The sequence below is a fragment of the Opisthocomus hoazin genome, chromosome 20 (genome assembly GCF_030867145.1).
Source record: "Opisthocomus hoazin isolate bOpiHoa1 chromosome 20, bOpiHoa1.hap1, whole genome shotgun sequence".
NCBI lineage: Eukaryota > Metazoa > Chordata > Aves > Opisthocomiformes > Opisthocomidae > Opisthocomus > Opisthocomus hoazin.
In genome coordinates, this window is record NC_134433.1 from 12,794,703 (window position 1) to 12,812,361 (window position 17,659).

Here is a 17,659-nt window from a genome sequence, read left to right on the forward strand (position 1 = left end):
CTGCTGGTTTTTTGCGTGTTTACTCCTACTAGGTGCTTCCATCCTTTTCCTTCTGATTTAACACTGCAGTCCCCAATATTACATTGTCATAAGCAATTCATATACAAAACACAAAATATGCATCAAAGGTCACTGATGGTGAGAAACAGAGTGTATTTGCACAGCAGCTTCAATCTGGCATCAGTTTTTGAAATTACATTCTAGTATTATTTTCTGTAAGCTTCTGTGGGTGACATGCTATTGTGAGAGTGTTTACATTGGTCATTTCTGTAAAACCAAAGAAATATTTCTTTGTGTGGCCTTGACTGAATGAAGTCTGCAGCTTGGGGCCCTGTTCTTTCTAATCTGCTGCAGTTTAACAGGATTTTACAAAGCGAGTTTGAGAGAGCTTGAGAATGACAATCCCTCTGCAAAGAAATGAGACACTGTTAAACAGGTGTAATGACTTGTCTAGCTCTTGTATGGCCATTGCTGTGCTTGTCAAGCTCTGGCTCGTGTTTTCAGCTGAGTTAGGCCTTTGGTTCTGCTTGTGAGCTGTAGAAGGCAAATGTAGACAACAGTTCATCCTGTGATATATGCTGGGTGTGTGGGATAGTCTTGGTTTGATACAAAGTTGAGATTTTTCTTTCTTAAGAATAATATTGTTTGTTACTTAGCAGAGGACAAAAGCAGTTATCACCACATGATATGCACCCCTGGAGCAAGTCTTTAATAAAAGCAGAGTCTGTCTTTTAAAGTAAATAATAAAATATGTTTTTTCTTCACAACCAGCTCTTTATGAAGCATTAGCTGCAGGGTGCAGAAGTCTGGAACAAAAGACAGTAGCTTTCCCTTTAAGTAAACCGACCTATAAAAGTTTGAGTCATTTCTCAGCACTGGCATATTCATCTTGCTTGCACAGTTTCACAGAAGGGCAGGTGTCAGGGAAAGCTCCTGACTTTAGACACACCTTAGAAAGAATAAAGCCAGGATTCAGGGTTAGCGTTTAGCCTCCAGTTCTGTGATACTGCCTAGAAGGCTACACTGCTGTCCCCTGAAATTGTATGCTTTAGGTGGTGTTGTTTTATATCTCATTTACTAAAATTCTCCTGGTCTTGGATTTGAAGGTGTGGGGAAACATTCCCATCCAGTCCTCAGAAAATGATTCATGAAATACAGCTTTTCCAAGTCTAACTTCTGTTAAGCTAGCAAACCCATCTCTTGAGTAACACTGTCGCCTGACAGTGTTGCGCTTTTTGGTTTCAAATGGCACATAGGATGAGCTTCCTCCACTTCTCTTAAAACAGTCTAACTCCAAATTCACTGTTAAGAAGTGTTCTCTGAGAGTCAGCCTGTAGTTTTCTTTTCCTGATTACATCCAAGTTGGACTAAATGTATTGCTTTTAGAAATTATGTGGCTTTGCAAATAGAGGCCTGTTCCAATTCTGTAGGTACCAGACTGGCACCAAGAGTATTCCCTCTGTGGCATAATAGAGTTTTGTTTTTCTGAGCTGAACTCAAGTAGTGGAGTGAACCGTGTATCGGATAGCAGGCCACCTGGGAGATAGGCAAGGCAATCTGTGTCTATTTGTTTTTCCTTTTAGTATTAGTCTCTGGAGGAAAGTATGTCCCTGCTTCAGAGGACAGTGGAAGTCTTTCCTTTATATATGGCTGCTGGAGTGTTGCGGCTACGTGACTCTCCAGATCATATTTCAGAAAAAGCTTTGTCGTTTTGGTTCCTGCTCTGATGAGGCTCTTGTTCTGTGTTGGTGGCTGTCCTCTGGTTTTACTCTTTCTAAAGCAGCAGAATGAGCTTTCAGCAGTTCTTGAGAACAAGTGTGTACAGCACTGACAAACACTGCATAATCCAGGAGTCTGAGAAGTTTATACTGTGATGTAGTGGGGGGCCTTATTGCCCAGAGTGTAAGATCTCAGGGCAGAAATTAGTCAGATGAACCAAAGGACAAATGCTATATTGATTTATGGTCAGAGTCTTGCCTCTCTATCTTCACTACTTCATTTAGAGGCATTATCTCTTGGATATCCTTCCTCAGATTCCCATGGCGCTCTTTGCGGTGCATTCAGTAAGTCTTCTTGAATTTGCTTTTCCCAGACCCTTGCACTCTTACGATAAGGCTGATATTAAGCTCCACAGGGGGGTTTTATCATTCTTAAGTACAAAGAACTGGAGTGGAGTGAAGAACGTCATCCTCCTTCCTGCCTTAGCTGCTGCAATGGTGGGAATGAGGTAGTAAACTCCACTGAGCAGAACCCTGATGTTGTGCGTGACTTCTTTTCCTTCCGTAATACCCCTCCCTGTCTGCGAGGCATCATCTGTGGAAATCCCAGTGTAATCTGTCATGTTCTTTCAAACATGAAGCCCAGAACCACAGATAACTTTGGATGCAAACTTTTTTTGGCTCCATGACACAGTGGAATGAGAGAATAAAAGACTGCTTGGCTGCCTAACTTCATTTTTCAGTGGCAAAGTGTACTGCCTTTGAGGTCTAGTAGCATTCCTGATCTGAGCTGGTGAGAACGAGGGAAATTCCTTTCTGTTTAAATTAGGAAGACACCAGATTTCATTAAACAGTGTGAGCAAAACCGGTTAAAATAACTGATACTCTCAGTAGCAGCTACTACCCATGTCCCAGATTCCCTGAGGAAAGCTGGATTAATGGCCCAGGAAGGTATCTGGAAATAAGACCTAGGGACCAGCACACAAGGCTCTGCTTTTTAAATGCTTTAATCAGTAGAAGGCTTATACTATAGATAAAAATTTACATCCTGCTCCTGGCATATATCCTTGCATTGACTACAGTGGGAACATTCCCTGGCTTTGAACTTCCCCAGGAGGCAATCTCATAAAACAAGAGAAGGACACTGGAGGGAGTTGAGAAAAGTGCAACACAAATTAATAGTGGCCTAGAGGGTTTTGTTTGTTTTTTGAAAAAAGAAATTGCAAGAGTTTACAGTAACTGAGGGGAAACATGAAAGCATCTATGTTTCTCTAATCTGATCCATCATTTCTAAGATCCCTATTTAAACAGTGATTTGATATCAAAAAGATGAACACTAAGGAGAAAGATTATTTAGAACACGAAAACAGAATCACTGGAATGAAAGTAAAGTGGAAGTTCAGTTTAATGACTAGGAGAAAAGAATATGAAAGTAGGATTGCATAAACTGTGGCAAGATCATTGTATGATTTCTGTTATCATATTTCAATGCCTAGATGAATGTTATCTGGCATTCTGGCCATTGATTTTGAATAACTAAGTAGGGGAGGTGCTAAAACAAATCTCAGCAGTAAAATGAATTATAGTGAAGTAAGGCTTTGGGCTCAGTGGCTTTGTGCGAAACTTCCTTGAGGAAGATCTCCAGCTTTTAGAAAAATAACCCTAATCTAATGTATGGTTCCGTATAAGAATTGTGCACTGGCACGTGATCTCTTTTGCCAGACATATACAGACTGTTCCTTCTGCCTCTCTGAATTTGTTGACATCATGGTGTAAAATGTAGAGTGATGAGATGACCAGACTTGAGAACTGCTTTTGTGGCTCTGGAACTCAATTACCACAAGTCCTTTAAACCACAAAGCCTGCTGAGAGTAAGTTATTTATGCTAAAATAGCTTTTTCTTTGTTGTCTTGTGGGTGTTTTTATCTATTTAAAATCATTATACATCATAGCAACAGTATGAAGTAGAAATTAGGTGTCTCTTTTCTAATAGGCTCTGTTTCTAAGAGTTGTAACTGCTGGAAGCTGCTGAGAGTAATTCTTGTTGCATTATCATTACCTTCCATAATCATACCATTAGTGACTGTGGTGTTATTTAAGTGCCCTGGTTCTGTTTGCTCTCTGTGGAGACCATTTGTCAAGGGGCCAAACCTCTCTAGATTAAGTCTATTACTATCCACAGATGTATTGTGAAAACATGGAACATCAAGAGGCACTTAACCCATGGTCATTAGAACTGAGGATTATTGTTTCTGCCACATCTACCCTCTCCATAGAGGGGAGGGAATTGCTGCCATGTTAATGAATATGGTTCGCTGAAAAGAACTATTTTGATGTTTTTCCAACCACTGTACATCCATCCTGTGGCACAGAGGAACAGAGAATCTGAGACCAACTCTTTTCTCCCATGAACAATCATTGTTATTCTCTTTATCAAAGTTATATTTGGTTTAACAGAACGCATATGGGATCTGCTTATTGAAGAATCACCATCTCTTCTAGTAAATGTCTGTCCGGTTGTCTGAAGTAGAGGAATGCTAAATAGGAGGAGACGAGGAACGTTCTAGAACTGACAAAGGGAAATGGCAGCTATACCTCTGGAGATTTTTATATTTCATGTATTCCTGACCTGTGCATTCAAGCCATTGCATTATATCATCTCCCTGACTATGACAGTGTCAGTACACCAGCTTATGGATAAAAGCAGCAGGCATCTTCCGGAGAAGAGGCAGTGCTCCCTATTAGCGCTGACACCAGTCTGAGATGGCTGATATGTTGGTGTTGGTTTTAGTGGTATTTGCAGGGCCATCCTCAGATCCAATTTCATACCATATGGAGGAACCTCAACAGCATGCAGAAACTACTGACCAGAGCAATCTTTACGTACCTTTCATGTTGTACAAGTAGTTGTTGGAGAAAATAATTCCTTTATTTTCTACATAAAACATTCTAGCAACTACAAGCAAAGCTAGAAGAAAATTATTTATTTGTTTCCATGCCTTATTCGGAGTTATTTGACTTTGCAGTAGGTCCCAGGAATACTGTGCAATTTTAGAAAGTATGCTCAGGAGTATGTAGGAACTATTTTTAGGGTGATACTCTCTGACATTGTGTTGTTTAGTTTAACTTAGCAAAATACAGATATCTGTATGCCCAACCATTCTGAATATTTGCCTCATAAGTGGTGAATTGTTTTTTGAAGCTGCCCTTTAAAACACAGATAGTTTTAGGGCTCTGCTGAAATATCCTGATGGAGACTGCAGCCTACATAGTTTCCAGAAATATAGATTGCCATCAAGAGGAGTCTAAGTACTCCAACCTTTGCCTTTGCTGCATGTATTAATAAAATTGCCTTTCCTGTATAGTACCCCAGCTATTCAAAAACAAGAAACCCCTACCCTGAAGTATTCTCACTATTATGGCTATTCCAGCTTTGAGATACAGAAATTGGAAACAAATTACTTCCGAACATAACCTAAAAGTCATTAAATGTAATTCCGAATGCTTTTACTGCTAGAAACGTAAAGCTGGTCTGTCAGACTACGTACAAGTTGGTGTCTCTGCATAGTACTATATTCTTCTTGTAGTAAAGATGCAAAAGCTTAGGGAGAAAAATAAAGGCTATTGTCGTATTTGCTGTTTGGCAAGTAATTATAGCAAGAGACTGGTTGACTAGTGGTTTGGCAGTGGATTTAACAAAACTTTTTACCCTTTTGTATTCAGTTTAAACTCAAACTAACGCTAGCTTTTTGTTTATGAATTTGTGGCTTTCTTTTTCTCACAGGAATTTGCATTCCTTTTTTTTTTACTAGACAGTATTTCCTCCATATCCTCTTTGTTCTCAAGCCCTATTCCACGATGATGTCCCCTGATTTTTCTCAATTTTTTTTGACTCATTTTCTGGCTGGATGAGATCCAGCACAGATTAAGCGTGGCCCAAAGACGTACGGATGCAGATAGGCTGATGAGGACATGATGTATTCGCTGTGGTCATGGGACCAATGCATTCTTGTTAGGGAGGTGGACACTCTGTGCTGCTGGGACAGCCAGCCAGGATGGCTGTTTCTTGACTGCTGATGCATCAAGCCAGGTGTATTCCTGGGGCTGCACATTGTGGGGATCTGCTTTATAGGAGATTCAAAAGCTCCTTCATGGCCAGCTGTACGTTAACATGTCCGCGTTTGACAGTTTCTTCCTTATTCTGGAAACTAAGGTTTAAATTTAGAAACAAGAAGTCTGTTATTTCTTTGTACGTCATTAGTGTGGGTAGCTGACATTATCTTTCTACTTAAGCAACTACTGTCTCAATCTGTGTTAAGTCTCGACTGAGCACTTTGCCTTACTCACACTTCAGTTAAGCACCATCTGGGACCACGGAGAGTGAACAGAGACTCTTGCAAATGCTATCACAGTCCTCAGGGTTGATGCTCAGGCTGGCAGTTCCAGTAAAGACTCAGAGCTGAATGGGACAAACCCCAGGATCAACCTTTTCAACCTCTGAACCTGGGCAGAATGTAATTCCTGGTACTTGGCTCGTAAAACAGTCGGTCAAATGCTTCCTTTGACACTAATATAATGGAGCTTAGTTTTAAAGCCTTGAGAATCCCAGCACAGCTATGCACTGTCCGAAAGAAACACGTAAAAGAGCCCAGTTGTTTCTTAATCACAAGATGCGCGCTTGGGTATGGGAGTGATTCTTTTACCCTTTTCTGTGTTCCTTTTGTGTTTGTATCAACAAGTAGCATAAAACTGTTTCAATATGTTTCCAAATTGTATCCATCTCTCTGGTATATCAACATTAACCAGGTTTCTATCCAAATATTTAAGTAGTCATGAGAACTAGTAAGCAGTGGCATTCTGTAATTCAGCGATAACACCAAGGAGGTATTTGCCAGTTTTCTGTTCCAAGTGAGGTCTTTCAAGCAACAAGGATGGGAGATAAATCCCATCTGCTGTTACACACAGTTTGTGTGTAGTCTGGAAAGTATTGTGATCTTGTGTGCTGAAGATCAACAGCAAAACAAATAACTCCCAGCATGTGTGATGTGGGTGAAATAAAACACTGAACAAAATCTCTCCAGATTCAAATGGCAGCCATCCATTCATTCTAAGCAGCATTCATGGCAGAGTTTCTCTCTTCTGGGGAGGACTGGGAGATTTCCCTTCTACCACACCAACCTGTGTGCAGGAGTTCAGAGGCTGGTGGTCAAAGCCTGCTGGGTAAGCAGGAAAAAGCTGTCTGGCTTAATATTTAGCAATACCATTAATGCAACAAAGTTCTTGTCTGGTGCACAGTAACACTCATTCTAGAATACCATATGCTAACATGTCCCTTCTGGTATGAGAGGCTGCACATGCTTACTAAGAGCTCTGCATCCACAGTACTTGTAGCATTTTGACATTTAGAAGTGGGGTATATGTGCAATGGGTTTTTCCCAGGAAGTAGTTAGTATAATCTGTGAGTTTCTGAGAAATGGATGAAGTTTCTGGCACACTGTGTGTTTCTCTGATTTTTACTAGAGAGGAGGATGTTGACTTCAGACAGACTTTTCCTATCTACACAAAAATTGAAGTCTTGATAATAGCAATAAGTTGGTCAGGAATTCCGCTTCCCAAGTCTGGTTTGGACCATCTTTGTGACCTTGGCAGTCTTGCATAATATCATTGCCTTGATTTCCCTAGCTGTTAAAACATAGATCATCATATCATAACATTGGATGATGATGAGTTTCAGTAATATTTGGAAAGATGCTCTGATGAAAAGGACAATTTTGAGAATTTTTAATAAATAAAAATACAGGCTTAAAATTTCAAGATATTCCCAATTTTTTTTTTCAGAATAAATGTTTTCCTTTTCTAAATAAGACCACTTGTAGCTGAATGTGTACATGCAATTTCTCTGTATGTCCCAGCTGGACCCAGGATTTGGTCTGGAAAAGAAATGCAGCAGCCACATCATGGCATGTTGAGAATAATCAAGTTGATTACCAATGTGAAATCCCTCTTCACAGTGATGCCAGTGCATAAACGTGCTTCCCCAGTGTAGCCAAATAACTTGAGCCAAGCTCTACCTTTTTTCACGAGGGGCTTTATCCTGTAAACAAATACAAGTCTCTTGATTGGAGGGATAAAATAAATGCCCATGTAGCGCTCTCACGCATAACTTTCTATCCTGCTAGATAATTTAAAAATAGCATTTACATTCTATCCATCCGGAAGTCCAAGATGCTTTCCTTGTGTTGCCTGGATACAATGACAATCAGTGAAAACACTGAATTGATTGGTCACTGGCTGGAAACGCTCCAAACGGAATTTAACTGGAAGAGAGCTGAGCTCTGCTGCCTGTTCCGTGAGTATCCTTTGCTGCTGAGACCTCCCCCCATCTTCTTTCCCTCCTTTACCATGAGCTTGCTGCAGTCTGCAGCCTGCCCATCCACCCAGGAATTCCAGGACATCGCTAATCTCTGAATGCTCAATACAGATACTTAGAAATCGCTGTGGGAGCAGCCAGTGTGGTCATTAGCAATTCTGCACCAGGGCTCCGGGCAGGAAGTAGCTGTGCTGCTGTCTTGGACACAGAGGGGAGTAGTTCCTCCCCCGCTCTCCCTCCCTCCGTCCCCAGAGTATCTGTGTGGTCCTTGGAGCTACGCTGCTGCATCTTCACTCTTGCAGCCTTGGGAATGAAGGAACAGAGCCCAGTCTGTTTCTTCTCTGTGGCATTCAGCAGTGGTGTCATTTGTATGAGTTGGTGAGAAACTCGGTGGAAGTGTTAGTTGTGTAGCAAGCAGGCAGCTGGCTTTCAGCAGGTGAGCATAAAAAGTATCATTTATACTGAAGAGCAGAAAAGAGATGCATAGCAAAAATAAGAACTTGTCAGTATCTAATGGGATTATTACAATGAGGAGAATTTGTTAGTTCCTGGTCTTGCTGGGTAATCCACCTCTGCCTCTCCAGATATAACCAACACTTGTTTTACCAACTCACTGAATGTGACAGTGGTGTAAGTTACAGAAATACCCACTCGCACTTGAGATATAACTTTTCATCACCATTACCTCATCTCTGAAATGGCCCAGAGCTGTCCATAACATTGCTTCTGCTTATACCAGCTCTGATTTGGTCCTGTATGTTTGGGTAATAAAATGCCAGCTCCCTATGAACTCAGCATTGTACATTTTCTCTCTCTATCTCTCGTTTCAAGGGAAAGCCGGTGTGCAAAATGACAAATTAAGACCCAAAATGAGGAATATGTATAGACCCGTGTTACTTTACTAGCTTTTAGTGAGACCTTTGAAGTAGGTGACTTTGAGTAATAAGAATGTTGTTGTGGGGTAATTTGCATTCAAAACAACACATATTGTCTGCTAGGAAAGGTTCAAATATATTCATTGTGTGTTATGAGCACTCTACCAGCAACTACTCTTAACCATTGTTCACCAGAATTTGTGTTCATTTTAAAAAGTCGGTCTTTATGTGTTAAAATACAAGTAAAACTTTAAAAATGTGAACAAAGTATAGTGAAATGTTTGCCAGTCCACACAGTGCTGGGAGCAGTAGACATGATGGGCACAAGTGGATGGTATTTGGCTTGTTAGGGAGTCTACTCGTATGTATAGTTAGTGATGATTTCAGTGTCAGTAGTAACTGTTTTTCACCTTGCAAGCAGAGGAAATGGGAGGTCACATAACTACTTTATCACATATTACCTTAAATGTCTCCGATTTGGTGGTACTATCATTTTTTATTCTTATGAAAAATTTACTTATAGCAGCACTGCATCTCTTTTTGTAATCAAAATCCCGGAACTAAGCTGCCTTGTAGAGGTCGTGGACCTCCTCAGTACTTCATGAAGTAAGAGCTGAGCTTGAAGAGTGCACAGATCAGTTTAGAATGAATCCTGTTAGATGCGCTTGCTGTCAGCACAGAACTGTAGAGAGTGTCGTGCTGCTACATTCTTGCCAGTCTGACTCTACTAGGAAAGGTAATGAAGAAAATTGGACATGCCTGACTTTTTGGTATCTTCTCAGATCTCTGGCTCTTGAGAGACTAAAATAGTTGGGAGCAGAAAAATCTTTGTGCAAGATGCATGACAATAGGCTTGTTAAATTTCCTCTTTTTAAATGTCCCTGCTCCATGTGACTACCATAGTCAAATGATGTTTGACCCTTTTGCAAAAAAATAAGGTCATAAGCTCTTTCTAGTGTCTTGTCCATGTTAAGAAGGCTCATTAATTCACACTTACTGAAGCGAATGATAAACGATGAACCTCAGGAAACACTTGTGGCAGCAGTGGAGCAAGGAGTAAACAGAACCTAGGAATGTGATGGGAAATGGGTTTTCCTTATAAAAAGGGATATAGTAAATGGGGTAACCTTAAAGAGCTGGCATCAGTTCCTTATCGTTTCACTGTGCTGTAATTACATAATTTAACAGCATTTTCACATAGCCTTTTGTGTTATCTGAGCTACGTTGTTTCATACACATGTAATCAGGATGAAGAGTTAGAATGTACCCTCAGCAAGTTTGCTGATGACACCAAACTGGGAGGTGTGGTAGATACACCGGAAGGCTGTGCTGCCATTCAGCGTGACCTGGGCAGGCTGGAAAGCTGGGCAGAGAGGAACCTGATGAGGTTCAACAAGGGCAAGTGCAGGGTCCTGCACCTGGGGAGGAACAACCCCATGCATCAGTACAGGCTTGGGGTGGACCTGCTGGAGAGCAGCTCTGCGGAGAGGGACCTGGGTGTCCTGGTGGACGACAAGTTAACCATGAGCCAGCAGTGTGCCCTGGCTGCCAAGAAGGCCGATGGGATCCTGGGGTGCATTAGGAGGAGTGTGGCCAGCAGGTCGAGGGAGGTTCTCCTTCCCCTCTACACTGCCCTGGTGAGGCGTCATCTGGAGCACTCTGTCCAGTTCTGGGCTCCCCAGTTCAAGAAAGATGAGGAGCTACTGGAGAGAGTCCAGTGGAGGGCTACGAGGATGGTGAGGGGCCTGGAGCATCTCTCCTACAAGGAGAGGCTGAGGGAGCTGGGGTTGTTCAGCCTGAAGAAGAGAAGGCTGAGAGGGGACCTAATATATACTTACAAATATCTGCAGAGTGGGTGTCAGGAGGATGGGGCCAAGCTCTTTTCAGTGGTGCCCAGTGACAGGACAAGGGGCAATGGGCACAAACTGAGGCACAGGAAGTTCCATCTGAACGTGAGGAAGAACTTCTTCCCTCTGAGGGTGACAGAGCACTGGAACAGGCTGCCCAGGGAGGTTGTGGAGTCTCCTTCTCTGGAGATATTCCAGACCCGCCTGGACAAGGTCCTGTGCAGCCTGCTGTAGGTGACCCTGCTTTGGCAGGAGGGTTGGACTAGATGACCCACAGAGGTCCCTTCCAACCCCTACCATTCTGTGATTCTGTGACTTACTGACATGGCTGGTAGAAGCATTAGAAATGTGGGTGATGGGGATAGAAACACAAACTTTCAAAGAAAGGTTAGAGCAATGCTTAGGGAGACTGCAGCTGCCTGAACCGTTTGAACTAGGGATATTAATGCGGCCAGGAGGATAGGAGGTCATTTGGCTTCCTTCCCAATCTTGGCTAGCCACTTGATCTCTATACAATAAACAGTGTTGCTGTTCCACAAGTTTTTCTGGATTTTTTTTATTCAATCAAGAGACATTACTTTATTGTGTATTCCATTTAAGAGAAAAAGATTTGTAAGAGAATTCAGAAAGGTTGCTGGTAGTAGATTGACTAAATGTGATATGCAAATGGCTTTAGACTTGCAGCTACGCAATGAAAAGAGCTGTGTGCAATTGTCCAAGTCATCTGGCTGCACCCTGTAATTACAGAAGAATCCAGGCAGCCTTTAATTTTAGGCACTCATACCTTTCTTCCGTCTTAACTGGACCTGACCACACTTCTAATTCACCCATATTTTCAGTAGATTGCTCAGATGTTTCATACCTTTGCTGGAGCATTTTAGAAGAACTTCAGTGTTTTGTTTGCTCAGGAGATTAGGTTGTGCTGAAAGGAGCCCTTTTTCACTTGTATTGCTGCTTAGGAAGTATTTAGAATTTGCCTATGCAAAGCTCAGCGCTTATATTCATCCTTTGATAGAACCTCTTTGGCTGAAGCCTGCTAACGTGTCCCCAACTAATTAGGGTGTAATAAATCCAAATGAGATTTGCAGTTTCATGCACCTGTTGTTAAAGATGGGTGCGTGTAGGTAATCTTTGGAAGTTGCCTTTCAAGGTACCTTTATCAGATTTTACATTAGAAAGGTCAGAGTTCAGACTTGCAGAGATGTGGCTCGTGAAAAGGAGGTTCCTGTTCAGGTGTCTGCGTCTAAATATAGTAACGTAAAGACACTGAGCTGTAAAACTTTTGGTCTGTGGAGGAGATGTGGGTTTCTGGTTAGTGATAAGCGGGAAGGATTGCAGAAAGCTGAGCTGGTTAAGGGGGAGCTGCTATTAAAAACAAGGCATTTCCCTTTGGTTTATTCAGTATATTTATTTTAACTAGTTCTGTCTTCAGTATTTAAGTTTATATTCTGTATGCAGTGAACTTCAGTAATTAGCCACTCTGGCATGTTCCTGGTGCGCTGTTCTGTGCCAATGACTTCTGAGAGGCAGGAGGGCATGTTGTATGGCTGTGGGGAGGAGGGGAAGAGCAATGCTAAGGTCATATTTATTGCAGGCTTTCTTCCACAGAGTTCCAGGCTAGCTTCAAACTGATTCATGTCTATAATTTATAATTCTGGGTCTTACAGAGAAAATTATGACTCAGAGTGCTATTGCTGTGGGCACAGAAACATCTCTGTAGTGGGAATATCTTTTGTCAGTATTTTAACATACTCAGGCTGTAACGAAGAGTGCATGATGTCATTGTTGCTTTTTACTGAAGACTTGGAGTCAAATATCTAGTGAAATCTAATGGGGTGGTTGTTTTTTCCTCAGATAAACAGTAAATTGTTTTTAGTGAGAACTGATCACACTGATTTCACTGTGTGTCTTTACCGTGGCGCTCACAGTGCTCTGTTATCTGCAAGAAAAGGTCCTGTTCCTGGGGTGGGGGGGGGCTAAGGTTAATGACTTGCAGGTGTTTAGTGTCTTTTAGACTTGGCCTGCCACTAATATCATAGATAATAGATTTGTTCTCTAAATAACATTGCCTGGATATTTTTTTTAACTTCATGTTGGGTACTGTCTTTAATATTCACAGGAACGAGTCATACTGGTTACTTTGGTACTTTCAGATAACTGTGCTCCCTGGTGTGCTTCCAGATCATAGTCATTTAATGTTCCCAGTGCATGTGTAGTAGCTCACTCATGAGCTTTCATTTGAAGTGAATGAACTATTTTGACTGACATGAAGCTTGGGAACTACACTGGAAACAGTTTTGTCTGGAGACCTTTCTGCTCTACATAGTACTCTAGCACTACCACAGCAAACTTTGTACCCTCACATCTTTCCATGCTCCTTTTTGCCACTTCACACAGGGTATCTAAAGATGGTTATGTCATCATGCTATAAAAACACCCCTCTTCAGACCCGAATTTTATGTTCTTTCAGGATTTTCAACTAAGCCACTCCCACCTCCCCAATTATTTTCTTAGCAGCACCATGGAAGACCAAGGTTAAATGCTGCATGACATGAATGTGATAGGTCTACTCCAAAGGAAGCTAGAAACCCCGAGTGCTGCAGGGCTAAGCTATGGCACCCATGGACCAGGGGTTAATCTCTGGTGCAGATGTCCACTGATGGCAAGCTGAAGATAGACATTGGGGTACTTGTGACCATGAGATGGCAAATTTTTCGCCCTGCCTAATGAGCATGACCAGTTAGTTTGAACTGCAGTCCCTATTCCATTTTCATATTTCTCCCTTGCATTCATTCTGCATACATTCTGATGGGGCATCTTTCTCCTAAAGGGTGCCATCCTATATAGATTAACTTCTAGGTGTCTCATGAGAAGCCAGATGCAGTTTTTCAGTGCTTGCGGTGTGGGTTCTGCTGTAAGCACACTGGGAGACAGAGAAATTGCCAAACTCTCCATCCTGCAGTTTGGAAGTGTCCGTTAACAACCAGCATGTACACAAATAGCTGCCACATATTCATGGGCTGTGTTTTGAGGAATAGAGAGGTGTGGCAGAAAGACTGAGACAGGTTCCACTGCCAAAATAATCAAGGGAAGTGGATAGTTTCCAAGGTGTTAATTCCCTAAATTGTTTTCCTTTTTTTTCTTCTGGCTTCAGTGGAGCCAGAGATCTTCCAAGAAATTGGAGTGCCTCTATTTTGACTTAATTCCTTTTGGTGTGGTGTAGTGGGGAAGTGTTACAAGTAAAGCTGCAGTGTAGGAAAACACAGAAGATCCCTTTTTATTTATCTTAACCTTATATCCCAAATTGAAAAGTGGTTAACACAGAATCAAAGATGAAATGCCAAAGAGGGGCTTATACCATGTAGGAAATGGAAATGCATTTGTTTAGAGGAAAAAATCCACAATTCACTGGTGCTTTTTGGATGTGAAAATGACAACTAAGTGGTTTGGAGTATGTCTAAGTGTTTGTTGCTGTACTATTACCTGAACAGTTGAGTTGAACCTTTGAACATTGATTTTGTGTTGGCATGTAGGACAAAAATTCATATTTGAGTTTTTCTCTGTTGCTCATGACACACCACTTTGTGGTAGATTTCATCTGTGATTTAAATATTGTCAGAAGAACCCCATCCTTTAACTCTAGCTTGTTTGTAAGACGTGGATCCAAGAATTACTGAAGATGACTGGCTGGACAATGCTGTTGGAGATGTGAGGATTTTTGGACCTAGTTCTGATTTTACTGTAGACATTAGCACTTCTTATTTCTGGATATTGTTAAATGGGAGGAGGAGGAGAGTTTCAGGTATAGTTAAAACTACAAAGACAAGTGAAATTACCAAACTGGTGCTGGGCTGATGAAATACTGTAGGAAGGAACTGTTTTGTATCTCGTCTCTTACAACAGCGTCATGAAAACGACGATAGGATATAATGTTCCCACGCAAACATGACTTGCTTTTTCTCTAGATCTGTTGCTTAACTAAGGCTTTGTTTGTTCCAGTTTCCGTGGCCTTTGGCAGAGTGGGGCAACGACCTCCATTTTCCATTTGTCATATAATATAAAATGAGAATATTGGCATTTGATGGTAGGCTATTTGCTGATAAAATATATTGGCCTCAGTAAAAACACTTCTGTAATTTGGCAGTCAGTCCTTTCCCACTAACTGCAGATTGATACATACTAAGTAACTTGTTTGTCTGAAACATCAAGAAAGCACAGTAATCCGGCTTCAGCCAATTCCGTAACGCAGAGTTGGACTTCCATGGTGCGACTTTATGGATTAAGCAAAGCCAAGACAGCTTTCAGAGTGAAGTGGTTTTTTCTTGTGATGGTATTCAGCCACTACATCGCTCTTTCTTTTATCTCCATTGACAGATGTTAATAGAGCAAAAGACAATGTGGTAGCTGGTGCAGTGCAGTAATGTCTGCTGCTGATGGTCTGCTTTCTGAGCCCATTAGGTTTGTAGATTTATTACACCCAGAGTATTTTAACCTGAAATATTCAATTTAAATCATATTTAGTTATGGATGTTTATTACTAATCTGAAATCCTGTCTGACTGGACAAAGTCCAGATTGGATAACTTATCAGTGAGTAAGCGAAGCGCATATGCTGAAATACTTCCTGTCTGGGTTTTAGTGTGTCTGCATTAGCTTTTGTGTGAGAGGTGCAGTAAAAGCTTTGTCTTTTGGGGATTCTTGAAAGAAATCAGAAAATAGCTAAATAAAGACAATGAAGTGGCAGAGGGCCTGAGCTGAAGTTCAGCACACAGGACATGTAGCTGGCGAGACTGATTTGAGGGTAGCTCCACACCTGCCGTAGTGCGAGAGAGGTGGTGCGGCACCATTGTGTCCTGGAGCCTTCCATGCTCCAGCAGCTGTTACTTTTCTAAGCAATATCATTTAGTTCACTGTTTTGCTTTTAGCTGGTATTTGGAACTACAGCCGCTACTACAGCGGCAAAACTTCGCTATGAGAATGCCTTAGTGTGCTGGTATGGCCAGTCAGTGCAACCAAGAGCATTAGAAAGGTCATCTTGTTCACAGGACCAGAACAAGCTTATGTTTAACTACAGCTGTGCCTCACAAGAGAATCCCTGTCAAGAACCCCAAGTGCGCTCTGTACCCTCAGTAATCTTTGTATTTCAAAGGAGTTCTGTACAAATGGACTGACTTTAAAATATCTGTTTCTGTAATCATTCTAATCCCACCTGTTGAACATAGCACATTCTGGACTTCAGTTGTCATGAGTAGGGAAACTGGGTTTCCTCTGTGCACCTGAGTGCACCCTTGTAAAAAGTTATGTGAATAGCAAAGAAGAATCCCACCATCTAGCAACAGGGGGAGGGAAGATGGTTTTTTACCATTTAACCTCACAACCATATTAAACTATTTCTTTCCAAATGTTTGCTTTTCCCTACCTTGCTCTTGGAGCTGGCAGTGGTGGGATTGTTGCTACAGACAAGTCAGAGATTTTTCTAGTTCAGCTCTGGGGTTTCAGTTGGGTGTTTATGAACATATCCATGGCCCCTGAAACATTGCTTCCTCGAGCAAACTCAGCCTTGTTGTCCAGTTAGGAAATGCGTGAAGACAAGATTTAAAAGTTTCTGTTTGTTTCTGTTCTGTAAGGATCTTGTATTGCACTTGTTACCAGTGATGCAGCCACATTAATTTGTCAGTGATTATGCTAGTAGGAGAGTGAACATCAGGAAACCTCTGTTCTCTCCTCAACTACTTATGGCTCATTTTATGAATTAGGGTAGAGGATTAAATTCTATATCTCAGAATTCCCATTCTTTATCTGCCTTTTGTTAAGTGCTCTGTGATGTGCAGATGAAAGATGCTGCGTTGAAGAATATGAGAGTGCAGACATGCATTCATGCAAATGACTGGGCACATCTGCCCAACTCTTGGAAAGCTGCCCATTCAGCTGTTGCCAAGTTTGAGCCTCCCTCTCACATACATGTAAGCACATTCTTTGTTTAGGGCTTGAGGACTATGTTAGTATTTCATCAGTTTGATATCACTTTTGATAAGGGGCTGAATCAAGTCATAATTTTAAATTACACGTTCTCATTAAAGTATGTATCTGCTGTGTAATATCAGAAAGATAACAGTGGCCAAATAGACTGATTACACTGCCTCATTGTTCTACAAATCCCTCTGTTACACATCCTGAGACAAGGAAGCATGAAATCAATTACAAAACACCACTTTAAAATGTCAGTGGCTTCCGTGGTAGGTGCTGGAGAAATCATATTTCTGCCATTCTGTAATTGAAAGGGACCAAATAAAGTCCTTCCTCTTGCCAGCACAAGAAAATTGCAGCTTCAGCATGTGCTGTGCATGGTATTTCTCACCATGCACATTGGAGCACATTGGAGACAGTCATTCTGTTTGAGGCCTGGTGTGAAAAACATTTAACTCCTGAATAATCTGTTACCCAGGACTTTGCAAATTTGCAATTCTACTTGGTATCTTTCCACTTGACATGAAAAAGAAGGGGAGAATGGAAAATATAAACATATATACCCTTAATACTTTGAGTTTTTGTTTCATGATTGCATAAAAACTAGTGTTTGGAGGTTTTTTTTGCTGTGTAGCTCTGTTCAGGGGTGGTTCATATTTTCTCTTACAGAATATTGATATTACGAACTTTAGCAGCAGCTGGAGTGATGGGCTGGCCTTCTGCGCTCTCCTGCACACATATTTGCCTGCACATATTCCTTACCAGGAGCTCAACAGCCAGGATAAAGTAAGTTTTGCTGTACCTGCTCCTACACCATTTGCAGAATTTGCTGTGCACATTACCTATTTTAATGGATATATGCTGGAGACACAGTGTTGCAAGA

The 17,659-nt window shown here is 41.5% G+C and overlaps 1 protein-coding gene across 8 annotated transcripts in view; it reads left to right on the forward strand.

Annotated features, from left to right (window-relative positions):
- Window positions 1-17,659, forward strand: part of SPECC1 (sperm antigen with calponin homology and coiled-coil domains 1) — a 100,464-nt gene that overhangs the window by 76,196 nt on the left and 6,609 nt on the right. For all 8 annotated transcript variants that reach the window (XM_075439861.1, XM_075439865.1, XM_075439866.1 and 5 more), the window contains one exon: window positions 17,446-17,562. In XM_075439861.1, coding sequence (XP_075295976.1) covers window positions 17,446-17,562 — 117 coding nt within the window. The remainder of the gene's footprint in view (window positions 1-17,445; window positions 17,563-17,659) is intronic.